Genomic DNA, 27101 nt, shown 5'->3' on the forward strand with positions numbered 1-27101 from the left:
TTTCTACATTTATTTATTTTTTATATATGGGCCTCAATCAGCGAAACCAGCCCTTAGGGTCAAAATTTTCAAAATTCGTTTTTTGTCAGAAATTTGTTGAGACATACCTACTGAAGGCCCTGAGCCAGAAAAAAGTCAAATATTCCGATCTAAACCAGGTTTACTGCACAGATATGCACGATGTACTTGAAATTGGTCCATTGTATGTATATGATGTATATGGACAATGAATATTCAACATTCTAAGGTGTGTGGGCAGCTTGAATACTTTTGAAAAAGTGCAGTACGTAGGTAGAGTGACACATATTAGCTGAAGAGCGCTTCAGACTGATATTATCCAAGAGCGGCCTTGAAAGCTTCCCTATTTTCGGGACGGCAAAATTCAAGAACATTGTCGAGAAGATACTTCCGGCGTTCTTCTGACAAACCGCCAGCTGCAAGCACGTCTGGGAGGTCGGTTGCATCCACAGCTGTATCCTCACCCTTTAGAAGTGGCAAAGAAACCTCCTCTCCCTCTGCACTGGCCTTCATCTTCACGACTCCTGGGTGGGCCTTTGAGAAGTGGAAATGCTGGAACTTCGTAATCCCGATGATTTTCTTGAATTTCTGGCTCAGAAACGTATCCCAGTCTCTCCACTCCCACGAAAAGAGCTCCACCTTATTTTGGACTGCTGATGCTTCTATGGTTGATACCAGTTGTGCTGGCGAGTCACAGTCGGCTGATCTATACTTTTTCTTTGCCAAACCGAAGCCGCCGTCGACTGAGCACCGAGTGTGGCCGACAATCATGAATGACAGCCGGATGTCGTCTTCTAGTCCCGCCAACACCCTCCAACACAAATAGGCCATTACTGATTTGTTTTTATTCTGTCCACAGCAGTTGTCGCAATGGCCATGCAACGCTTTGGCATGTGAGTGCGACTGAAGGTAAGCATGTAGCATAGAAATCACACTGTTTGGGCCATGGCTCTTTGTGTTGTTTGGCCCTATCGTCTGACCTTCATGGAATAGATGGTGCACTTGTTCCGGAACAGCTTCATTTATGATACCAAAATCGTTGACACGGAAGAGGACTTTGAAATATACAGGTCCAGGTTGACGGCTATGTTGCGGCAGAACAAAATTCTCAGAGAAATCAAAGGTAATGTGTGTCAGTACCGTTGGGTCGTCTTTTCCTTTGGCAATGGAGCTATTGTAGTGCTCTCGCTCGGATTTGGCAAGATTGATATGGGTCAGCCACTCTTCAGTGAGTTGCTTCTTGTCCCGCTCAGACAATGAATGACGCAGCTTGTTGCGAAACTGCTCACAGCGTGCACAGACATCTTCCCGTGGTTTCATAAATTTAATATCAGGGTGGTGTTTCTTCCAAATCCTCCTGAAGGTGGAGAAACTGACATGCTCCTCATCATCCTGCGCATTGCAATACTCAAGGTGCACACTTACAAACGACTCACTGGCTGGCAGGTAGGTTGGAGCATTGTTCGCTCTGCCCCTGGGTGCAGCAGGCATAGGCAAGCCATACACAGCAGCGTAGTTGCGAACAAACTCCACGACTCTGTTACGCGCCACAGCACTGCATTCATTCCATGGCATTCCACCAATGTTACCATGAGGATTGGGGAAACATTGTTTCTGGCCAGACAGTCTCTGGAGGCGCTTGAGACGCGTTGAACCAATCTTGTACACGTATGCAAACACATCTCGACACACAGTGTGACCAAACACCAGGTAGCGAAACTTAGTCCGCTCACGTGCTGCTTCAGAATCTTGAGCAGGGGGTTGATCATCCAGGAAAATACCGCCAGACAAGACACCAAGGATAAATGTGTCCTTGTCTTTTCGCGAAGCGCCTCGAAATTGGTTTCGAATCTGCTTGACGTCCGCTGTATCGATCGCAGAGAAATGATTAGCATCTTTGCAGCTGCATCCAGCGTGGAGTCGCTCCACGATCTCATCTTCAGTTTCCTCCTCCCCTGCCGACGACAAGACGTCGCTGCCATCACTAGCCTCTGACTCGGATGATATGTCAGGGGACGACTCTTCGTCTTCTGACTCTGACCAGTCGTCAGCGACCTTGAGCCGCTTCGCAGCAGGCGATGACGGCTCCGATTCCGCCGCACTGTCGACATCGACGTCGGAGCCGAAAAATGTTTCATCATCGCTCTGAAGCTGAGCAGCTACTACATCATCTACCCCTGACCAGACTCGAGCTGTGCACAATGATCGCCGTGCTCTGCGAGCAGCTCTGGCGTCTGCAGCCATCACGAAAAGACCAAAGAACACTTGAATCGACACTCGACACCACTTCAACTTACTTCAAGTTCAAGCAAGAAGAACTCGACTCGCGATCGCTGTTCGCAACATGACCAAAAATACTTTCACGTCACATATCGACCTTTTTCTCGAAAAAATTACGAAACCTCTAAGGGTCGTTTTCGCTGATTGCGGCTCATATTTATTTTATTAAACGGGAAGTTAAGGCAAAAATCAAAATTTCACCAGTTTTAGTCTTCGGGGTGCTGAGTCGAATGGTCTTGGTCCGAGAAAGCTGAGACGCTCCCTTCCTACTTGAATCCCAATCGAACTCGCGCTCTTCCACCGAAACTGGGTGTCTGCGCCCTACTAGATGGGGATTTGTATGCAAAATGTCACTAAAAGCGCCATTTCGTTCTTATAAAAACACGGATGACCGCGATTGGCCCATATGTTGTAGTCTTTTGGACGCTGAGTCGACTGGTTTTGGTCCGAAAAGGCTGCGATGCAGCGTTCCTCCTCTATTCCCAATCGAACATGGTTGAACAAGCGGTCACGTGCTCCTGGGTGCCGAAATCACCTGGTCACCACGCCAGCAGGCGACAACTTTCACACCAAGGTTCAACTCGAGTGACAGGACTGCACCCAAAAAAGGTCAAACAGGCTAGCAAGTTGTACCCTGCAGGCACGGTGACCAGGTGACTGGTGTACGCAGGAGCACGTGACCGCTTGTTCAACCATGTTCGATTGGGAATAAAGGAGGAACGCTGCTTCGCAGACTTTTCGGACCAAAACCAGTCGACTCAGCGTCCAAAAGACTACAATATATGGGCCAATCGCGGTCATCTGTGCTTTTATAAGAACGAAATGGCGCCTTTAGTGACATTTTGCATACAAATCCCCATCTACAGTCCATTCAGAAAAAAATGAACTTCTAGCTTTTGGCCATAAATGGGTCAAACTTTGAGTTTTTTTAGAATTTTTTTTGGCAATCCCCTATGGAATCCTCTTCCAATTATGTTTCTAAAGTTTTTTTGTCCAAAAAGCAAGCCATAGCAAGAATAGGATTTCGGCCAGGTTTTGCCCCAAAAGCACAGAATTGGGAAAACCATCAAAATCCAGGCCGTTTGACCCCGCCTGGCAACAGTGCATTCTGCGGTTCGAACCCCAGTTCAGGCACCCTTTTTGGACCCTTTTTCAAATTTCAAAGTTCGCAGCACTGCACTGTGTACGATGAAATCACGAAAAACCGCCAAATACGGGAGCTCGCCAGAGCCAGAGCCAGAGCCCATCTTTTTATGAATGGACTGTAGTAGGGCGCAGTCACCCAGTTTCGGTGGAAGTGCGCGAGTTCGATTGGGATTCAAGTAGGAAGGGAGCGTCTCAGCTTCCTCGGACCACGACCATTCGACTCAGCACCTCGAAGACTATAACTGGTGAAATTTTGATTTTTGCCTTAACTTCCCCTTTAAATGTGCACTAGTATTAATCGAGGCCTTACTCTGAGAGGAGTTGAGTGAGGTTGTGTCTTGCTCTAGCATTCCGCGATTGGGCGGTGAAAAGGCCAGCATGGACGACATGGATGACTGTACACATACGGACACGCAGAAGACAGAACTGACGCATTGCGCTTACACCATAGCTTGGTGCAACAGCGTACGCCAACTGGTCCTGCGAGCATGCACCGCAAGTTAGGGGACATCGGGCATTATCGATAATTTTTACGAAACAAAAAAATTCAGTCAGAAATCTGGCATGGTCATGCTGATGACTGGCATGCTGCAAGCACTGCAGCATGCCAGTGCCGATGCAAGCACTGCAGCGTGCCAGTGCCAGTGCAAGTGTGCTACTACGAGGTGAACAGCAATTTCTGGACATAAAAAAAATAGAGCCCCACTGGCTGTGTGTTTTACATTTTTCATATCTTTTTGTATCTATTGTATGGCCTAATCCTTCATCTTTCCAAATAAGTGACGTGTGATCCCAGAGACTTGATAGCAGGACGTTTTTGACAGGTGAATTTTTTGGCCTAAATTTCAGTGTATGGAATTCTGGACATGAAGATAAAATAGCGTCAGCATCCTATACTGCTCCATTTTGTTTGTTTTTCTATTGGTGGACTGCAGTTGACCTCTTCACACTTCCAGCCACCAGTTCCAAGACTGTACAGTGTCTGAAGTGGAGTGCACATGGCCTATGGGGAAGCCAACGATTCGTCCATTACTTCTTATTTTACTCAAAATTCAAAATTCTCGCGCAACATCGTACCACAAAACTCGTTGAAATTCCGCACAAGCAAAGGCAATCAACAAGGCACCGACACGAGGAGAAACTACAACAGCCCAGCTGTCAACTACAACAAGAAAAAACTTCATAAACTCGAGTGACTTGACTCTACACGCGACGGAAAATTATTTCACTCGAAATGTCCAGAAATGTACAATGTCCAGAAATAGCAATTCACCTCGTACTACAGGACACGGGCAGATTGAATTTAAAACATCTGCTGAGAGGTTGCCATGCTGCGAGATGCATACCAAAGCGTAACCGGACTTGCACCCTCACTGTCCGAGTGAGGAATGACTGGCCCTGCGTGAGCGTCGAAACTGTCCAGCACTGTGAAGACCCCCTCCCGCCTGCTTCACCCCGCAATCATGCCACAGGAGGGATTTGATGTGACAGCACCGTGCATTCTGACAGTAGCTTCACATGCTACCGGCAGCACGGCACTACACTGATACCGTGATAGTTGCAAACGACTTACGTCTTCACTAGCCATGCTTGCAGACGAGGCGCCGAGCGATGGCCGATCCATATAGCTGGGTCGGTCCATGTAGCTCCCACCAACACTGCGGGTACCACGTGTTGGCTTGGGCGGTGGCTTCTTCTTGCCGGCTGTTGGCGAGGCATTGCGGCCGTTGGAAGCAATGTCCGGCGATTGCCCGCTGCTTGCCTGCTGCTCAGGGCAGACACACTTCGAGCCGCGAGTGCCACAGCTGGTGCAGGACGGCCGGCGCAGTTCCTTCATATTCTCAAATGCAATCTGTGCACAAATGTAGCCGCCGCCCAATAGAAAGAACGCTATCAACTGTCGGATATGGGTAATATTAGCAGGGAAATCTTCAACAATCCTCTCGCTAAAATCAATAGTTGTTTGCTTCAGTCACTGAATATTATTATTAAGATTCTAATGGTGTGTGTGTGTGTGTGTGTGTGTGTGCGTGCGCGTGCGTGTGTGTGTGTGTGCGCACGTGTGTGTGTGCGCGCGCGCGCGCACATGTGTGTGCATGTGTGTGTTTCCCGTTACACTAGTATGGGTACTGCCTAAAGGTATGCAGTACTAGTAAGCAGCATTGTCGGGTGGTACATCAGAAGAATCAGCAGCATCAGCAGCAGCATGCCTGGCTCACCTGGAATACGTGACCGAACGTCAGCACTATCTCATCCGCCATGGCCTAATGGCATACATGTGCAGGACAGACACAAGCACCCACAGCACATCCATCACATAACACGAAAACACGGATAGCTTTTATACTTGCAAAGAACAGGCATGCATGACCCGTATGCTCCCAGCTACAGACACAAGTAGGCGACTGGCCGGTTACAATATACACAACAAATTCCAATCCAGTGATGCGAACACAGAGAACAGCTGGACGATCAGCACCACCGGACCGAGCTGAAAGAAGACCATGCAGGCATTGTCAGCATTGCCCGGCTCGGGAGACCCATACGTTGGAGTAGCCACTTCTGCCCACAATCAGAGCTTTCCCGGACAACGGTTACGCATGCCTGCCGCATCTGACGCCTGATCATGGGGTGGTGGCGTCCCACGGAAGCGGAAAGTTGGTTCTTGCCCAGGGACCTGCCCGGTACGCAAACCCGTCGAATTTTTTTCTTCTTTTTTCTTTTCTTACAAGACGATCTGACTTGCCGCGCCAGGAACATCATGTCATCCCTGAAGGAATGTCACCAGTCGGTAGGTGTGACCAAGAGTAGATGAAAACTATGGGTGTCTGTCACGGCGGAATTCCGTGATTACATCATATTTGGCGCAGATCTGAGGCGGGAAATGGCGTAGTGCGTACAACTGAGCTGCAGTTGTGCAGAAAGAGACCTGCTTGAATCCTGCCTGTACGCACTACATCACTAAAAATGATGTACTGTAAAAGCAGAAATTTTCGGTGGTGTTTTATTTTCGGTAACTTCGGTGACGAAATTTTTACCAAAAATGTCGGTATAGTACTAGTACCTGGAAAGCGGGTTTACCGAAAATTTCCCTCCACCGAACCGCCGATTTTGGAGAATACCGAAAATATTACACCACCGAAAATTTCTGCTTTTACAGTAATCACGGAATTCCGCCGGGACAGCAACCCATCCGCGCTGCACACTCTGGTTTTCATGTACTCTTGGTGTGGCTGAGGATATTTCAACCCATAATACATACAGTCGCTCTGGGCATCAGAGACTTCAAATGGATTCCCTATGCCCCATGCACAACACGTATCTAGCGACGTACATAAAGTGATACGGAAAACTATCCCCCCCCCCCCCCTCCTCCTTCTCCGCGCGCACCGTTCATTTGCGGCACTGACTCACCGAATCAAAGCACCTGAACACATGGCAAATGTGCTTGGCGGTAGTGTGATCCTGAGTCACATAACCAAACACACTCAGCTCTACTGGATCTTGACTGACGTACAGCACACATGTGATGTCATGCTCCTGAAGTACGTTCTGCGCAAAAAGAAGAAAAGAAAAGAAAAAAAGATGACTTTTGGCAGCGGTGGGATTCGAACCCACGCCTCCGGAGAGACTGGAGCCTAAATCCAGCGCCTTAGACCACTCGGCCACGCTACAATGCACACGGGTTAGGACAACATCGGTCATTCTGTCATGATTTCTGTGTCCTTGCTAATAAGCATATTCTCGCCAAACGGCGACCACCACAGTATGGTATGATAGGACAAGCGGGGGACAAAGCTTTGGGCTGCTTGAATCCAAATTAAGGTTGGTTCCTCCTCCCTGTAGCAATATTCCATACACCCAGGGCTGCAGAAACAACCTTTGGCATAACCGGCTTCAATGCATCCTTTCCTTCTTTCTCTAATACACAATATCAGATTTTTAGTTTCACAAGGTATGGGTGGGACCGTTCTTGAATCAAACTAAAGCCGGTTAGCTCTTCCCTCGTAGATAAACAGATAAGCAGCAGCTGTCGGCCTGCTCATCACAGGGGGCGTAGCAGCCGGTCCGGCCGGTCCGGCTTTGGCTGGACCACTTTTTTTTTTAACACAATGCCAACAGTATCCATAATGCAGGGTTTTGCATCCTACTTTCAAAAATTTTCCCGCAGGACACCCCCCCCCCCCCCCCCATCCAGCCGGACCACCAGGGCCAACGTCAGTGCTACGCCCCTGTATCAATCGGGTGGAGGTGGAACGGCTTCACTAGATCTTCCCTGTGCAATGCAGCAACATTCCACACACACCCAGCACTGCAGGCACAACCTTGGGCACATTGGAAAGACGTTCCTTTCCTTCTTATCAACAAGATTGCACAGCGCACGTCAACAGCTGGGATAGAGTAAACAATGTAGGCTTACCTTAGTGACACTATCCAGAAAGGCAACTGATTTGTTGTTAACGCGGAGGATGATCCGTGGAATCTTGAACAGCTGTGCGGTGGATTGCTGCATTGGGGGCAAGAAAATGTGTTCAGTTTTTAAACGGATATCAACTGAGTGTGTGTTTGTGGATGTGTGTGTGTGTGGGTGGGTGTGCGTGCGTGCCGTCAGGCGAAATTACTGGTCAGTCGGCGTCACGCATTTTTCACAAAAATTTGCGTTTCACCTGCTGGGAGAGTATGCGTGTACTCGAGTCTCATCCTGAGCACGTTTTTTTCTTCTTTTTTCAGCTCGAGTATAGCTGTATTTTTCATTGCAAAGCCGTCCTCGATTGTTGTGTTCGTTGTTCAAACGAAGTGGACATTCAATCATGAAGGCAGAGGACATAGGAGCCTGATTGGAGTTTCTCGTGGCATAGGACGGCCACACAGAGACACTTTGGGATTTTCTGAATATAAAATACCGTACGCACGATGCTGAGATGTATTTGTGCGATATCAAATTGTTTGTGATCTACCACATCGAGCAGAACGGGATCCAAACACAAGCTTACCGATGGTTAGGCTGCCGACCTGACTGGACAAATGATCCCTGGCTTCACCAGACGCCAGACGTCGGACACCATGTCCTTTGCCGCGACGTCCATCTCCAAAAAGAACTCCATCTTCGTCGTGAAAAGGCTTGAAATACTCAATATTCAACCGAGATTCGCGGTCTCACCCTTTCTCAGATCGAATCATTTTTTGTTGTAGCAGTTGCAGGGCAGATCCCCGCCACTACTTCAACAGAAGATGGCTCCAAAGCATGCCTGGAACAAGCCATATCGAGGTTGCAAGCCACCCCTCTCAGCACTTTTTTTGAAGAAATTCGAAATTTCAATGGTGGAAGATATACTATGAAGAGAATTTCAAAAAGTATATTTCGCGGAGCGATCGCTCAACCTACGTCATTCAAACTTTGCAGGATGGTTCAGACGTACATACTAGGCATGGAACCACAGAAGATGATATCATAGCTGACACACAGAGTCACACACACAGCAGATTCGTGTGCACAGATACTAAATTAGTGGACATCGTCATCTTCTTCCCGCTGATCTCAAATGTACGATGACGTGCTATTTCGCCTGACGATGCGTGCGTGCGTGTGTGCATGTGCATGTGTGTCTGCGTATGCGTGTATGTGCATGCATATTCGCGAGTGAGCACGTTCATGCATGCATGTGTACATTTGTGCATGCGTATGGAACCATGTCCCATACTGGAGGAAACCGTTCCCCTGCAGATGAGACTAGCAGAGTACACATTGCCATTGCACCGCTACTAACCCGCATACGCTTGCATGCCATCTCAGTGGTCTTGGAGCCTTCGAATTGCAAGACGATCATGCTGCCAAGGTACTGTATAAAACAACACACATATAGATGTACACGTGCACACACGGACACATTATGTAGGTCCAGACAGCCAACACATGCATAGCATGCATAAAAACGCATTCACATAGTCTGCAATATCATTCTGGAGCTGTGCGCCGGAAAACTCACTCCGCTCTCACCTTCATTTCATACTCCATCGCGCTCTCGGAGAGTTCCTTCTTCATTCGATGCCATGTCCCGTGCACCGTGTCCAAACGCTCACCGTCGATGCCCAGCGATCTCAGGGCAGCACTGCTCTCCCGGCGAGCATCGCTAGGTGCTGACGCCTCAAGCTGGGCACGGGACTTTGAACGCGATGCCTCAGGCCTAGGTTTTCTCGACGACTTTGCCTCCTCTCGGTCGGGTTCGGTTTTCTTTAGTTGAGAAGTTGAGGTGGATTCCACGTTGGGAGAACTCTTTCCCGAAGACACGGACGTTGAAGGAGAAACAGTGCCTTTCTGCAAAGGTGTTCGGGTAACTTTCAACGCGTGTGCCGATTCGGATTTTTTGGGTGGTATCACCGGTGGGGTCGCTGTAACTGTTGTGAGTTTAGGAGAGCTCTGATGTTTGCGTAATGGTGTCTTGGTGGCCACGTGGCCTGTACTTGTTGATGCGGTCGTGGCAGGAGGCTTGGCCACACCTAACTTCAGCATCGCCGAAGAACTCATACTGCGGGGTAATGGTATGGGTGTGCTGCGCTGTGCCGGTGCGGTTGAAATGCGGCCTTCCGTCGGGTCCGCGATTGTTTCTTCAGGTATCTGCTTTCTATCAGTGGGCGCCGAAGGCCGTCGGCCAGACGACCTGTTGCTTGCTCCACTGGTTATCGTACCATTGTCCTGGGATGCACTGGACAAGGAGTTCTTACGCGATGGCTCTACCTCCGACGACGAGGATGAGGAGTGCGCTTTCGACAGTCTGATGGAGCCCTGTGAATTCCTGGGCTTGAGGGCATCCTGTAATGGAATCAAACAGACAAACAAATATGCACATATAGACAGCTAAGTCTAACAGGGCTAACAGGGCCAAGGTACATCAGATATAATGCTTTTAGTCTCAACCTTCATAAATGACAGTCTATATCAGGTTTTCAAACCGGGTGCTTGGATACGAGATTCTGCAAGCTTTCGATCAAGCTTGCAGAATCAATGATGGGCCAGGCGTTGATTTAAAAGTTGACAACACTTGGCTCATCAGCACGTCACACTGGCAGAGCTGCCGTGATACAACATTCAGTCAACTGTCATGCAAAGAGAATTGATTGGTAAGCAGGCAGTGACAAGAAAACCCTGTCCGACAAGGAACGCACCGCACACATGCGGCACACACCACTTCACGTCACAGTATCCATCATGATCAGCAGACCAGGGCTATATCCAGCACTCCCTCAACAGTGTAGAATATGGTGCCACTGCCAGCTTAGCCGCAGCACAAGTCTCTAAGGCACGCTTGCAGATTTACATTCTCAGTCATCCACTGTATGTGTGTGTGTGTGTGTGTGTGTGTGTGTGTGTGTGTGTGTGTGTGTGTGTGTGTGTGTGTGTGTGTGTCAGTATCTCCAGATTTACACTTGCAGCCATTGTGTATCCTACAAAGTCCTCAGCTGCAGGAACCGTGGCATGCGCAGTGACTAGGGATCAAATCTACCAGCCACACATCCAATTCCTGTGCCAGCTGCTAACAGCCTATAGCACACTGGTAGAATCATATCAATGTACCGTATTCCCCGGAGTGTAAGCCGCACTTATACTCCGATGATCAAATTAACAGTGGTAAAGAGGGTAGAGGCATGGTATTCGTGACAAAATATCTGAATGTGGCTTTTACTCCGGAAAGTACACCGGTAGGTGCAGTGTCTCAGTGCACAGTGTACATGGGTTGGTGGCAGGGCACTCACCATGGCCCGGTGGTTGATGGAGAAGACATTGATGTCATTGGAATGCGCCAGCAATCGACGCCGATGTCCGATCTTAGTGATCCCAACCTGAGCACACCACACACACACACAGAGTAAACCCAGTCATGAAGACAACTCGGCAGGGGCTAAAAACACCTCCAACCGGGCCCACCCCGCGGCTGTGTGCCTGAGCAGGCAAAGTCAAAACACCTGACCAACATCATCAGGTCGTCTTTGAATGCAGGTGCTCGCCGAGACCAGGACAAGCCTGCCCCTTCAACGCATGCAATGCCGAAGAAGAATGCGTACAGGCAGGATGGTTACTGAACAGCAGGTCATTAGTCCACGATATATCTGCCCACACAAACACAACATACCTTTGTCCATTGGTCGTCCGACCACAGGCAGACGGACTCTTTAGACTTGAGCTCGGGAACGTCCACCAGCTCGGGGTAGTAACGCAACAAGCCAATCTGCGCCAGCCACTCCAGAACACTGTCGGGTGCTGGCTCCTCTGCTCTATCTGCTAACATGCTGGCACAGGCTAGTAGATCACTGCAACACGACACAAGGACAACCCATGTACAGTGCGTATCGGTTATAGTGTGGTCGTATACAAGAATATACTGCCTACAAGAATGAACACTCATTTTTTCATAATCATAACACCTATTTTATGTGTAAATTTATTCTTACAAGCAGTATTATCGCATAGTAGAATATATCGGCCCTAAGAATGGATTTTGTGTAGCAAAATATGCCAGATTAGTGCAAAGTGTATCGCCTGTAGTAATAACATCTGTGCTCTGTGCATGCTCAATACAATAATATTCAACACAAAAAGAGAGTTATGTCCAACTGAGCATTGGAGAATCACTTTTTCTGTCCAGTCGGACTCTTTGTTCCGACTTCTCTGCTGCTCCGCAGTCGCTTAGCACGACCGCGAGTCAGATCCGTGTGTATCATGATTGTGTAGACCTACATTGTACATGATTGTACGTGTCCACATGCCAAACATGTATTATGTCACACGTGCATATGATATGTCACACGTGATTTATCGTGTGTAAGAAATATCGGCAATAAGAATCAAATGTCGTTTTTCAAACACCCACGCTATAACCGATACCTACTGTACATGCATCATCAGGTCTTGCTACAGTACCGTATTTCCCCGAATATAACTCGCACCTTTGTACACTAAAACCCAAGGGTAAAAAAGGGGGTGCGGCTTACAATAGAGCATGACGTACTACTGAAGTCAATATAATATTATCAAATCAATATGGATTAAACCTGAAAATGGGGGTGCGACTTATAATTGAGTGTGACTTATAATCGGGGAAATACGGTAATGCTACAAATTCACTGCATAACACGCCGCCACACGAGGAGTCAACTAATAATGGGCCCACATACGTGTATGTACTTTTGTGGTCACTAATGTCAGAAATAAAACCGAAAGCACAAATATTGTGATTTGGCTGAAGAATGGCATACCTGCGATCTTCGTCTGACACAATACCAATCTGGAGAAGGTCGTTGTCGGACATGATCTCCTCTTTCTGCAAATTCACAACACCACATTCATTCATAAATGATTTAAAATGCCTGATGATCGTAGTAATACGTGAAACTCAGAGTTGTGACAAAGCTTCCAATCTCTCTTGTGTGTGGAAATGATTTAACCCTAGAACTACCAAAATTTCAAATACTCTAGAATTATCGGATGCACCATATGACTCCACCGGACCTAAACATATCTGCTTGGTATTATTTTTTGGCAAAATGTGTGGAAACGGAAGTCCTTGGGGTAAAGGTTACCTCTTAAAAGGAAGAACTAATTATAGGTGCACTACCTTGGAGACAAGCAGCTGGGATAACGCGCAGCGAAAGGGCGACCTCTCGTCAATTTCCGGAAAAAATAGAAGTGCATCTGCTTGACATGCCCATCCTGCAAACTCTACATTTCAGTCCATAACCCTGGAAGTGGCTGCCGCTTCGCCAACTTGCTGGATTTTCCACAGCCAGTTGGTCATTCTTTGACTGTTGTGATAAGTACATTTACGAGCGAAAGGAGAAGTGGTGTCGCGACTCATCGCAAAAAAATTATTCCGTTCGCCGTCGTGCTCAAGAAGACCATCTTTCTGATCAAACATTAAGTAGCAGAGTAGTTCCTGGAACTACACAAAATTTGGGGGATTCTAACCGCCCATATCACAGGAATCAAATTTTGAAATTTGCAAATGCATCATAATTATGATGCCTATGGTAGTTCTAGGGTTAATGTTCGAACACATGTATAGACAAAGGCAGATAACCAAAACAACTCAAGCAGCAAGATGTACGTATCACAATCCGAGAATTTTGTAATCAGCCTGCTTGTCTGAGCAAAGGAACGCAGAGCTCACTGTGCACCATACCAGCACAAGAGAAAGAAAGAAAAGAGAGAGAGAGAGAGAGAGAGAGAGAGAGAGAGAGAGAGAGTGGGGAAGGCAGAGGCAGAGGTGAGCACGGCTGGGAGCACAGATTATGCTTACCAAGTAGTCCAGATGATCAAAGCCATTCTGTATCAGCAGGGATGCATAGTTGTGTAGATGATACTGTGCTAACCACTGACTCACATTTGTTGCTCCTTTTTCGGATCAAAGTGGCACAGTACAGGACACCACATACATGTACATACACAGCACGGCCACGCATCATTTTCATACACTCACATGCATACACACCCGATCACTCGCCCGCCCGCTTGCACTCACGCACACAGACACACGCACGCACGCACACATGCACACACGCACACACACATTTACACAGACAATACAACTTACACATTATGTCATAAGTCAGCATACCACTATGCTGTCTCGACATGTGTAATCATCATTGGCCTTCCATATTCGTCACATGTGGCTTATCACTCATTTCTGGATAGAGCTATTGATAGTTAGCTGGAATTCCCTACCTGCTCATCTTTGTAGGCTTCCTCCAAACCTGAAAGGCCTTCAACAGTGTGGTTACTTGCCTTCTACATACTGGTAGCCAACTACCAATAGTTTAGTTAGGGCTATACATATTTAAGTAATGGCTGTTCACTCACGGTCAGGGGTCCTCTGTGCTCAACACAGTACACGTAGTGGTTGACAGCGCAATATCCATTCATGGGACCCACTCGATTTACGCTGATCCTGCCAAGTTCCTATGGGTATTGTACTTCCAGCAGGGGCTCCTAAAATTGTAAACACTGGAAAGCAGTTGCCTAGGGTCAAAAACAATTCGAGTGTTTCCTATGCATCAGTGATGGGACTAGGAAGCAAGGCTTTGGTTTTCCAGTGCCCCCGGCAGAACCTAGGAAGTAAGGCTTTGGTTTTCCAGTGCCCCCGGCAGAACCTAGGAAGTAAGGCTTTGGTTTTCCAGTGCCCCCGGCAGAACCTAGGAAGCAAGGCTTTGGTTTTCCAGTGCCCCCGGCAGAACCTAGGAAGTAAGGCTTTGGTTTTCCAGTGCCCCCGGCAGAACCTAGGAAGTAAGGCTTTGGTTTTCCAGTGCCCCCGGCAGAACCTAGGAAGCAAGGCTTTGGTTTTCCAGTGCCCCCGGCAGAACCTAGGAAGCAAGGCTTTGGTTTTCCAGTGCCCCCGGCAGAACCTAGGAAGCAAGGCTTTGGTTTTCCAGTGCCCCCGGCAGAACCTAGGAAGTAAGGCTTTGGTTTTCCAGTGCCCCCGGCAGAACCTAGGAAGCAAGGCTTTGGTTTTCCAGTGCCCCCGGCAGCAGAACCTGCAACAACCAATACAAGACAAGGCAGGCAGGCAGGCAGGCAGGCAGGCAGGCAGGCAGGCAGGCAGGCAGGCAGGCAGGCGGGCAGGCGGGCAGGCGGGCAGGCAGGCAGGCAGGTTGTATGATTGCAAACTACAGAACTAACCTGCTTGACGTGGTGAGGTTGACAACTGCGCAGCAGCAGCAGAGGCTGCGGCGTCAGCAGGCTTCTCTGAAGTCGTCTCTTTACACATAGCCATGATCTACACAGGGTAGGCAAGAAAGGAAACAGTTACTATAGTCCATTCATACAAAATAAGTCATGCTTGCTTCTGAAAGCCCGGTCAGTTTGGCTGGATTGAGGTTCAAAACACACTTTAGATAAATCTGGGTTTGGGATCTGCTTATACATACATTTGCCATGGGATGCCCTCCCGAATTTTGCAAAACCTGGCTGATTTTCTAATTTTCTTTCCTTGGACTTTCACGCCCTCAAATGTGGCAAGGAATAATTGCACGGGTCACACAAAGCAGGGTGTACTGTTCAGTGTTTTCACACCATCTACAACTATGTGGGAGACGCCAAAAAGTTAGTGCGCCAGTTTAGGACAAATGGACTGCCATTAGCCTTTTTCTACTGACATGTCTTCAGCTAGATAGGAAGGAAAACTATCCAATATTTCTGACAGGTCTGTCTTCCTTTCTGGCAGCATGCTCTGCTTTAGCATGCCTCACACTACCGGCAGCTGAAGAATTTCCACGTGTGATCTTTCTGGGAGAATTGTCGCGGGAAACATTCGGCTGACTTCATGGAATTCAGGCAGTTAGGCTAAAGTCTCAGTGGCGATATCCGGCGTTTACTAGCTCAATCTTGACTGAATATAATTCAGTCCAGAGCTGTTGCGTTAATTGAAAAATAGTTCAACCAGAGCGTGCTGTTCTTTGGTGTTAACCTACACCCTCATGCGAATAATGCATATACGTCATGCTAACTACCTTTTCCCATTCGTCGGCGTCCTCATCTATGCTTCCTGCAGTGCGCCGACGAGGCAGTGAACCTCCAAGAGCCAGTCCGGACAAATCGGCAAGGACGACTTCAACGTCGTCGTCAGGTCTGGTGAGTGAATGCCGTTGCTCTTCCTCATTCTTTGGCAGCGGCTGTGTTTTCCCAACAGGTGATGCTAATGGCGTGGAGTGATCCACGGCTGTAGGAACGTCGACATTGGCCATTGCAGAGGACACATCCACAGCTCTGCTGGAGGTCTCCAGTGAATCGGATGACACTGAAGTAGCCTTGGAGTCGGCACGCTGGGATCGGCGCGGCTGCAGGATCTCCAGGTCATTCAGCATGGCTGCCAGCTGCTCTTCTGCCGACTGCTGAACACGACTGAAGTGCGTATCCTCATCCGTCACCTCACCTCCACCAGCACTCGGTGCCGTGTCGGAGCTTTTCCTCGCTGGGCTTGCGGGGACTGCATAGTGCAGACCGGGCGCTGGCAGCTTGGAGTTGGCGGCACCATGGTATACTTGTGCTGCCTCTACCGGCTTGTTGGTAGATGTAGTTGCCAGGGAGGTGAATGCCGGTGCAGACGCTCTGGTTTTCAGACCGCGGGCGACTGGGCTGGGCGCGGACACCGGCGGCACCTCCGACGACAGGACACCATAGGCTTGCGACGGCGGCTCAGGCTGAGTTGTCAGAGCTGGCGGAAGAGACGAGGCGCGCTTGGCAGTAGCTATTGTGCTGAGCGGACGCAGGTCCAACGCAGACGGTGGCTGCTTGTCGGGGGAGTTGACAGCTGCTGCAGTAAAGAAAGAAATGGCACGGTAAAGAGATGCACACTTATCTACAGTCAGCTTTGCGTATAACCACACTCGGCCGGGCATCAGAAAAGTGTCGTTATTCGCAAAGTGTCCTTATACCCGAAGTCTCATTATACCGTATGTCCGCACCTTTAAACCCATGGCGCTATATTCGATTATAAAGCCATGGGCTTCATAAATGAAATAACATTTGAAGAATATTTTCAAAAATGAAGAAATAAGTACTATGCTAACAAACTTACAGCCCAGAATAAAGGGTGAACAAGTAGATTTAGACTGAAATTTCTGTGTGGACTTTTATGGCATGGCGTAGTGGGCGAGTCATTTTGCATCTAAAATACCTAGGAAAGCAGCGGTGTTTCGAATATAAGGCCATGGCTTTAAAGGCGCTGACATACGGTATGCATACAGGTAGAATGGACTTTGCTCTGGGCATGGAAAGTCTGTCGTTATTCGCGAATTGTCGTTATATCCGCAGTTGTTATTAGCAAAGTTGACTGTATAAGCAACAGTATGACTAGCTCACAGAGGTCAAGAATCAGCTCGCAGCCGCACTACGGTTATCATGGCTAATATCGTGGTTGGGCCTGGAATATAGTGTAGAGCTGATTACGACCATAGTCTGGTTGTTTACAACCCTGTTCCGCTCTTCCAGTTGCCATGCACATCCAGGAAATACACACCATGTCACACACATACCAAAGTCACATGGCCACGCAATCTCGTTTCTCAAAGCAAAAACCAAAATAATACTGTTTGCTCCTATTTCTAATTCGATTTCTTTACCTGATATTCTCTTGTCCGCACCCTCTCCAACAATATCCACATAGCTATACGATTGAATGCTGCCGGAGTCGGTTTCCTGAGGGCATTGCCGGCAACAATAGCAACAATAGCAACAATAGCAGCAGCAGTAGCAGCAACAACAGTAGCAACAACAACAGCATCAGAAGCAACAACAGCAGCCTGGTAACATTCACTTCCCTTTGTGACAGGCTCAGACTCTTGTGTCCTCCACACTGGATGAAGTATCTCGCAGCAGCACCGCGTGGCCTTTGCACACAGCTGCACTTGTCAGACCTTGCATATCAGCTTTCCACTATCCCCTGCCACACACACACAACCTTCCAACCTCTCCTCCCCCCCCCCCCCCCCCCATATACACACAACCTTCCAAGCCCCCTTCTACACACATAATCTTCTACCCCCCCCCCCCCCCCTGCCACACACAACCTATAACCCCCCCCCCCCCCCCCACACACACACACAAGACAACAACTTACCCTCTCCATACTGCTGGTAAGGACGCTGACATCATTGTCCACGAGCACTGCTTCGTATGCCGGGTTGGTTGGTGAGAGAAGGCGGGTGTGCTGAACTGTACCAAGGGAATACCCATTGCCCTCGCCATCCTCTTCACCACCAACTCTAAGCGAGCCTTCATTCACCGTAGCCAGTCCATAAGGTGATGTCGCGGAACAATCACTCACGTGTTTCCCACTCTCCGAACTCGCACTCACTCGCTTTGCGCTCTCCGGGAGATCGGAGAAGTCACTATCGTAGAGAGACCGGTATGGCATGCCGACGGTTAAGTGTTCATCGTCAGAAGGAGTCAGAGTTGAGACGGATTCCCTAGGGACTGGCTTGCCGTCCTTTTCAGGCGTGACCTCCTCTGATTTGGCGTCGGAGTTGGAATTGAGAGCTGGCGGCGAGTGCATGTCCAGACCCGGTGCCCTGGCTTCGCAGTACAGGCTCTCGACGTTCCTTGTTGCTTGTACCTGATTGGTAGCAGCATTACTACTCCCACCAGCCACAGTACTACTGCTGCTTTTGCTGGTGGCCGGGGGTGAGGTAAGCATTGACGGGCTTGGCTTGGGTGGCGCTGCAGTGTTGGGAGGCGGCGAAGTCGGCCAGTTGGGGGATTTCGATAGCGGCGAGCCGGTCGGGTCTTGAGGTCTGTCTTTCGGCGACGTACCACCCGACAGAAAGGCCAGAGTGGGAGCGGTGGCACATGCATACTGATTGCCAGTGTCCACCGCTGCCGCGCTGGTCTTTCTCGCCGAGCCGCGTGGCGATTGTATTTGTACAGGCGCCGAGATCTTGCGTGTGGGCTCGCTGATAATGCGCGGCCCGTGCTGTGTGTCAGGTGTCGGTAGCACAACAGCAGCGTACAGGGATTCCACCAGGGGCACACGGTTTTGCTGTGTGCTCAGTGGCCGCGCGGAGGAGGATGAGGATGATGATGCTGTAGAGGGGTCGCGTACAGAGCTACCCATGTCTGCCGGTGTCGACGTCTTCCTGGATTTGACCGATACGCGCTCGGGCCAGCGCTTGATGTCTCGAGGAGACGATGTAGCTCTGGGCTTGGTCTCGATGTCCTTGGGCAGTGCGAAGCCTTCAGCTGTGGCGTACAGCACGGAGTTTCGGTCGTAGGATACCGCCGTTGATGGCAGTGTGCTCCTCGGAGTAGCTTCTCCGCTGCTAGCCGGAGCAGTTGTCCTGGCAGGCATTACATCTTTCGCCATCGCATACAGAGTCGTCTGCCTCTCAGAGTCGCCAGTAGCAGCGGAGGGAGCTTGCTGCGAGCGTTCAGAACCCGTTCTGCTTGGAGGAGTTCTGTGAGTTCTACTTACCACGTGGCCATTAGCTGCCAGAGCTGTGCTGGAACTGGACGATGCCTGCACCACGCTAGTGTCTGATGGAAGCAAGGCAGGCACATGGGATCTGCGCAAATCCGGTGAGCCATCACCACCGGTTGCTATGCTCCCATTCTCCACTAGGATTCCAGAAGCAATGCCTCGGCCACTTAGGTGACTTGCGGCTGCTCCCACCGGCATACTACTGGGTACTGCTGCTCCGTTGACAGCCGGCGTGCCCGAGGAGGACAGGACTGGAAAGGATTGTACGCGGCTGACGGGAATCTATTCCCGGAGACACACAAAACATACAGACAAATAGACAAACAGACACACGGACACACACACACACACACACACAGGTCCAGGGACAAGACACGTGCAGGACAAGCCAGACTATTGTCAATTCCACACCCGGCTGTGCAAGATGTTACCAAGGAGAAGAACCACAAGCCATGATCTCAGTGTTGTACAAATACAGGGCATCAAACATCGTTTCACTACCGACTACTAGTACCTAACAGCCTAGTTTAGGCAAAGCTAGAATTGCACAGCAGTCTGCTGAGATACATGGCAGCTAACTAACCGGGTAACGACTGAGTCATTTCAGGTGCTAACATTGTTTTTTCAAGCCAGGGAATAGCGTCTAGGGAGATGACGTGAGATCATAGCACCCACCATTGGGCACTTCGACTCCAACTTTGGAAGGTCTTCATGGTGCACGGTACACGCAGCACACAACCGCTATAACGGCCATGACCTGACCCTAAACACGGGCCGCATCAGCCACACCATATGCGATCATGCGTTAAAAATTATCCGGCCCTGCCCCAAGGGCGACAGGAACGGGCAGCCTGGGAGCGAAGCCTACATTACGAGTACTTCACACTCCCCGGCCTGCATTACCTCCCCAGATGCAACGCCTCCCGGCTAACCACCCAGCTCACCTTGGATTTCGGAACTGAGAAGTTCTTACGCTTGGGTTTTGCAGGGCTTTGCTTCACCGGGAATGGCATGTCACTGGCAGTAGAAGAAAGAACAAACGAGACCACATGAAACCCCACATATACCATAGACCCACAAAGGCAATGGTTACCAGGCGTGCACTGCGTCGTTCATTCAATCTTCTACCTCGTCTGAAGAGAAGTTCTCAAGGAGCTGAACAGCTGTCTAGAGGTATTCACAATCAATGTCTCAATGGAACTCTATAGTGAATAGAGAGTCTGCATAACGGGTAGTGCGCAGTGGTGGAGCAAGCACATCATGTATAAGCGTCCTCTTCCGACTTCAATCCCATTGTTCTAGTCACCGATAACACTGAGAAGCAGCAAGCCAGCGTGCACACATCGTAGGAATGATATCATCCAACAAATCCTACCGTAGGGCTTCGATTTCACGTAGCAAAGCATTCGGCATTGGCGGTGCAGGTGGAGGCTCCGAGCGTTTGACATCTGAAGCAGCCAGGTTAGGTGTGGCTTGATTCACATCAAGCGATGAATGAGATAACGATGAACTTGTGCCTGCAATACGGCACCCATTTATGCACATTGAGCACGATCACACACGCACACACGCACGCATCCATAATTATATGATGTATTTGTGTACAATGTACCGGTATGTGTATGTGTATGTGCCCGCATGCACACGTACACACAAACATGCACACACACACATATTCACGTTCATATCTACACACACACATACACGCACACACACACGCACACGCACACACACGCACACACACACACGCCCGCACTCACTCACACACACACACACACACATGCACATGCACACGCACACGCCCGCCCGCACTCACACACACACCCATATGTTCGCATGTATTGACAGAGCTGGATGGCCTTTCACAGTGAACTGCAACATGAGAGATCTCCAGTTGACACTACATGACACAGAAACAAGCGACAGCATAGACAGACTGTGGTATTGACAGCGATCGGCTGCATCCCTTACCACTTCGTGGTCTGGGAACGACTAGGGATGATCCTCGTGGCCGGGCATGGCTGCTGCGAATCTCCAGCGACAGTGCGCTGATCCTGGGAGAGGTGCTGAGGTTTGCCTAAGGTTGAACAGAGCCGACACCACACATCGTTGACTTAGACTAAGCAAATGTGATCAAGATACCAGTAGCCCAAGTCTGGGTCTTAGTACCAGGAGATTGTACTTCAAGTATAAGTCTCGTTTTCTTGCAGTGCATAGTGCAGTGGTGTCTCAACCGTCATCCTGAGATATGCTTTAATTAACAGTGTAGGCATTGGAAAGCTAAATCGAGTCACATATTATGCAGATCAGAAAGCAAATCCCCCAAAGCCATCAACCAGTGCAGCAATTCTGTTGCTATAGAATGACATCAGAACACGTTTATACTGACAAACGGAACAAGGACCACGGACGGCCTTAACGGAGATTAAAAGACACGTGCATGCACGGACCATGTTCAAAACCGTTTTGGATAAGCCGACATGCTGACCTACCGTATAACAAATTATTTTTGAAGGGCTATATTTCCAGTAATCTCGGTAGAGAAACCGGACACCTCAATTTAGATTACACCTGAACATGTTATACGGTATCTACTCACCTCAAACTCAGTTTCTGGCGAGTGGTGGGAGTACAGGGTGAGTCAGGCAGCATAGGATAGCATAGGACACACACACACAGAGAACGACTTTGTATGAACGCCACTGAGTTACGTGTGCTTGCAGAGTATGGGTAAAACAAAGGATGAGAGTGCTGAAATCAAGACAGTCCTGTGAAAACTACCGTCACCTATGCAGCAGTGAGCAAGTCTCATTATTCACATGTGCTCTGTACTTGATGCTTACCTGTGATCTGAACTAGCTTGGCCGGGAATTTCCCCCGTCTGCCCTCGCACATGCCAATCCATGTGGAGCTGTCCAGCCTGCGAATGACCTGAATGCGATCGCCTGCACCAACAACAAGCCGGTATGACATTATGGTGGGAAATACTGCGGTGACAATCTCCACGACATAGACCAGGCTAACAGGATGGAAGTACAGAGGTTAACAGTGAACAAAATAAACTTTAAGATGTACATAAACTCCTAATATTTCCCAGGACCCTGCACTGTACTATCACTTGATCTCAGATATACAGTACTTTAGCTCAAAAGCACAGACGTTACGTCCCCTGGAGGAATACTATAATGATGTTTCCCTGTAAGTTTGTCTATAACAGCCATGTGGGTGTCATAGTACAAAGCCATTGAATGGAGTAACCAAGTTTGCACCAGCACTGAACACTAGAAAGCCCGAGAGGTTAGCTGTCTCTGCTACTGTTGTACCTTCGTCAAACGACAAACATCCTGGGGTGCCACGTCGGGGCTTGTGATCTTTAACGGCGACCGCCAAGTCCATCTTCTGGAGATCCGCTGCACGTCGACACCAAAAACCAGACACATGCATACACAAACGTACAAACACACACACACACACACCGGTGCACGTGATAGGATATTCCACACAGAAGAAGTACAGTAGTACCAGGGTTCCAGCCAAGGGGGTAGGGGGGGGGGAGGGGCAGCACCCCCTACCCCCCCCCCCCCTCCCCACCGCCCTACTCTGTTTGCACCCCCCCCCCCCCCCTGTGAAAAAGTGCCACCCTACTCATTTTCCGATTTTTGTGTTTTTTTCAGCCCATATGAAAATGCATGTAGTCACTGATCATAAAGACTTGATTGTGCGGAGTGAAGTCGGGGACACGGGGGCGAAGACACCGTACGTTGCATTTTGTGTGGCAAGGCAACTTTGGAAAATGGAAAAAAAATGGGTTACCGGTAACTGTTTCCCTGTGGTGCAGTGGATAGTCTGGTTCAACACACTTAAATTAATTTATGTAATGAAATCTGAACAAGGTCATCTGCCAGGCTACCATTCAGGAAGACGTTTTCATAAGGCAGTGGAGATACATGTATGTATGTAGCAGGTAGGTTGTTAATGGTCGGCTTACCCTCCAAGAGAAAGCGTATCTCAGAGTTGCTTTGACTGCTGTGATGTCGATTGACCAAGTCGAACGCTGTCAGGCCCTTCTCATTCTTCAGAGTGGGATCAACACCTAACAAGGCAGCACATTGAGCAGGTTATCCAGCAAAACACACGCATACATAAATCTCGAAACATCTCGAAACGCTGACATTTTGGAAGCAACACAGTCTTTACTCTTTCAACCACCCCAAACTACGCATTCCGCACACCGTCACACTACTAGCCACACAGTGCAAAGTTGTAGATGTCAGCTAAATTCAACGTGGATGTGCTTAACATGCTACCCTTAAAAATACACACAACTGTATACGCGCAGCCCACAAAGATTGAAAATGTCTGGCTGTAAGCTTGTGTTCTATTCATGTAGCATTGCCATGTTTTCCTGCAGCTTCACAGGACTGTGTACGGGCAAAGCATTCAATCTCGAACTTGTATTGGGAGCTGAATTTTGCCACACTCAAAATGCCAACGACTAGTGATGCATGCTCCCTCATCTCCTGAACAGAATGAACCGATCAGGGCTTTGCAGCATGATGATAATGATGGTGGTTTTATAATTTTTATTTCACAAATCCAAACGGGAGGTTCTTCCCAACAACAAGGTAGGGAAGACCATTCCAGCTACATGTACTTCCTCCGCGTCATCGAAATTTTCGCAGTTTGACTAGTGACTTGTCACTTGTTACTGACAACTCCATAAGCTAAACCATTCAAAAATTATAACACAGTATGATAGTCTGAAGAGTAGAGTAACGTTCCAGGACAGTTGGACTGAGAGTTTTCACGCCGAGATGAAGTCCTCGTCGTCGCTGATGTCAATGGACGCAAAAATATCGTTCCGAAATATATCAAGGAAGGTTGAAAGTTGGTCGCGCCTCATCTCAAACGCTTTGACTTTCTCCACAGGACAAGAGCTGCTATGCTTGTCGTCTGCTAGCTCTGGATGATTTCTACTTCACCACCAACGAAGTATGAATACACGATCGTTGCGAGGTCGGTTTATTACCGTCGGCGGAATCACCTCGATCTTGAAATGAACTTTTTTTAGCCGTGGCATGCCCATTTATTTTAGCTGTGTGGTCACAGCTCGTGCAGGTAAGTGTACTATCACGTCCAGCGCGACCTCTTTTTCAAGATCACTGGTACGGCACCTGTGCGTGCATCACTAGCACTACGTGTAGAGTCTACACGGCTCTTGCAGGTACAATCATGTACTGAGTGTCTCAGCCAGAGCGACAAATTTTATCGCTGTTGCATGCATTTAGTTTGCTGACCCCTCGATGTTTCTCCAAGCGCTGCCACTTGTTCCACGAAGTCATTCTCACCCCAGCTAAGGTAAAACAGTGATGAGGCTTGAGTGAATGGCCATAGGCACGAGAAATGTGCAGGCTGCAACGCCTAACTGATCTCAGCGAGTCGAAATTACCGTCGCAGCGACATCAGTAGGCCTCCGCGGAATGTGCCGGCATAATTTCGGGAATTAATCGGTGTGATTTTTAAAACGGGAATTATTGGCAATTTTTGTGGAATAATCGGTAAAATTTGAGCAATGGCCCCCTTTTTTCAATTTTTTTCCATTTATAACACCCTGATTTGTACCAAAAAGCTCACATCCTGAAGTTGATCGCCCGGTATTTCAAAAAAGAAAGAAGAAAAAAAGCTTCCAGCCGAGGCTGCGTTCGTTTTTAGCTACCTGGTAGAGTAGAGTAGAGTCACTCTACCGATAGAGGTAGATGGTAGAGGCAAGTGTACAAACGCTGTTCTACCAGATCTAGTAGTTTACACGATGTGTACGTGAAATGTTTCTTTTTTTTATGGAGTTGTGTACAAATCCTTGATCTTGCTGGAAATCCCGTAGCTCTACCAACTTCTACCGGATTCTACCAACTTTTTCCCGGTAGAGCCGGTAGAGGAAAGTAGAATCTACCCTTTTGAGTAGAATTTTTTTTCAAAAAACGAACACCTCTACCGTACGAAGTAGTTTCTACCCAAACCTGTAGATCAAAAACGTACGCCCCCCGAGTTTCACGCGAACCGTGATTTTTTTGCCGGTACAAGTGGCAAAAAACCCGTACGCGGTACGGTATCTGAATAAAAGGGAAGAAAAAAAGAAATATTTTGAGAATTATTGGTGGAATTACGGGAATAATCGGTCGAAATTTTGAGCAATGCTCAAAAGAATTATCGGTAAAAATACGAGCATATTCCGCGGAGGCCTAGACATCAGCGAAGAAATTGCGTCGAGTTCAAATATTTCAGCTTCCAATTTCAGAAATTAGAACTTTGCCGTCACCCTATACTGATGACTATCGCCTATGTCCGATTCCTTGCCTGTATCACGAGTGCTGGTGAGTAAATACCCCGTTTTATGTCAAAAGTCAAACTGCGACAATTTCGATGACGCGGAGGAAGTAGTCTATTCTCTGCCACCACCACCACCACTGCCACCACCACCACCACTGCCACCACCACCACCACTGCCACCACCACCACTGTCACCACCACCACTGCCACCACCACCACCACTGCCACCACCACCACTGTCACCACCACCACTGACCTGAGCCAAGCAGCAGTTTGACCACCTCCACACGGCTAAAGAGAGCGGCCTCGTGCAATGCTGTGCCTTGAGTAGTCTGCAAGGCACAACGGACCGGCAACAAGAGAACACCAGATTATCCACTGTGGGTACCCTACAGACGGTTATCTCAGTCCAACTCAGACAGTGCAGTGAAACTTCACTATAAAGTTCCCTGGATATAACATACATTTTCTCTTTTCGTAGGATAAAAAGTACTTTTTGGACCATGTGTGTCTTTTCCAGTCTTTTCACCTTGGGTATACAGTACCTCGGCTATAAAGTACAAGTTTTTACGTCCCTTGGAGGTACTTCAAAGTATGTTATACTGAAGTTTCACTGTGCATGTACAAGAGGGAAGCTCCACTTCTTTAACGAGTCGCTACATGTGCTATTATCCTGTAAAATGATGCCCAGCATGGGCGCCAGACCTGCCAACACATGGAAAGCCAAACTTGCGGAAAAGCAGGAACAAATCAACGTGTTTGTTGCTTCACTTACAGTCGTGTTCACGTCCACATTGCAGGCAAGAAGATGCTGCACGACCGCCGAATGGCCGTTGCGAGCAGCAAGATGAATGGCCGTGGAGTCCGGGTGGCCAACGCGCACAAGCTTGGCATTGCGGCACAGTATCTTCACCTGATGTGGCAGAGAGCAAAGCCAGGAGAAGAAACAAAACAACTACAAGTCGCCTCTCACTGTTATTAATAACTCACTACTACTGTCATTTGGGAAATATAGTCAGTGCCAAATTTAGCTGATCTCTCCCAAACTGTCGGGAGTGTCCTCTTGGTTCGAATTCTCTGAAATGAAGGTGAACTGTTGAGTTGTGTCCGATGAACCGGATGAGCAGCACTGCATGCTTATCAGCTTGGTTTTACCCGTGGTGCTGTCAAGCTACCGAGCTACAATAGAAAGTTCAATACTAACCAGTTGACATCACACTACACTGTAAGCGACCAGGCAAGTGAACAGGCAAGTCACGGCTTACCACCTCCAAGTGTCCGTATTGCGATGCAAGATCGAGGCAGGACTCGAAGCGGATGTTGCAAATCAGAGTGTTGGCTTGACACTGTAGCAACACGAGATAG

At 48.7% G+C, this 27101-nt stretch overlaps 1 protein-coding gene, 1 long non-coding RNA gene and 1 other non-coding gene across 4 annotated transcripts in view; all 3 read right to left on the minus strand.

The window, feature by feature from the left end:
- The window catches only part of LOC135822572 (uncharacterized), a 36189-nt gene that overhangs the window by 3205 nt on the left and 5883 nt on the right, over window positions 1–27101 (minus strand). The window contains exons 6-30 of one of the 2 annotated variants that reach the window (XM_065335374.1): window positions 27002–27082; window positions 26512–26649; window positions 25993–26068; window positions 23398–23502; window positions 22733–22819; window positions 22253–22354; window positions 22009–22022; window positions 21381–21486; window positions 20785–20926; window positions 20354–20426; window positions 18054–19691; window positions 17557–17632; window positions 15946–16745; window positions 15116–15212; window positions 13737–13831; window positions 12697–12761; window positions 11574–11751; window positions 11197–11283; window positions 9443–10255; window positions 9213–9284; window positions 7865–7951; window positions 6859–6996; window positions 5664–5708; window positions 5018–5296; window positions 3755–3839 (exon numbers count right to left, since the gene is read on the minus strand). In XM_065335374.1, the coding sequence (XP_065191446.1) occupies window positions 3755–3839; window positions 5018–5296; window positions 5664–5708; window positions 6859–6996; window positions 7865–7951; window positions 9213–9284; window positions 9443–10255; window positions 11197–11283; window positions 11574–11751; window positions 12697–12761; window positions 13737–13831; window positions 15116–15212; window positions 15946–16745; window positions 17557–17632; window positions 18054–19691; window positions 20354–20426; window positions 20785–20926; window positions 21381–21486; window positions 22009–22022; window positions 22253–22354; window positions 22733–22819; window positions 23398–23502; window positions 25993–26068; window positions 26512–26649; window positions 27002–27082 (5479 nt within the window). Of the gene's footprint in view, window positions 1–3754; window positions 3840–5017; window positions 5297–5663; window positions 5709–6858; window positions 6997–7864; window positions 7952–9212; window positions 9285–9442; window positions 10256–11196; window positions 11284–11573; window positions 11752–12696; window positions 12762–13736; window positions 13832–15115; window positions 15213–15945; window positions 16749–17556; window positions 17633–18053; window positions 19692–20353; window positions 20427–20784; window positions 20927–21380; window positions 21487–22008; window positions 22023–22252; window positions 22355–22732; window positions 22820–23397; window positions 23503–25992; window positions 26069–26511; window positions 26650–27001; window positions 27083–27101 lie in introns of both variants that reach the window. The other variant, XM_065335373.1, reaches the window with a different exon arrangement.
- Trnal-uag (transfer RNA leucine (anticodon UAG)) lies at window positions 7038–7119 on the minus strand. Its single transcript has one exon. It is a non-coding gene; the product is annotated as a tRNA-Leu (tRNA).
- On the minus strand, window positions 14374–15080 carry LOC135822574 (uncharacterized). The gene is made up of 2 exons (XR_010554503.1): window positions 14971–15080; window positions 14374–14547 (listed from the first exon to the last, which is right to left on the minus strand). It is a non-coding gene; the product is annotated as an uncharacterized LOC135822574 (long non-coding RNA).

This window comes from Sycon ciliatum, chromosome 8, assembly GCF_964019385.1.
Source record: "Sycon ciliatum chromosome 8, ocSycCili1.1, whole genome shotgun sequence".
NCBI classification, from domain to species: Eukaryota; Metazoa; Porifera; class Calcarea; order Leucosolenida; family Sycettidae; genus Sycon; species Sycon ciliatum.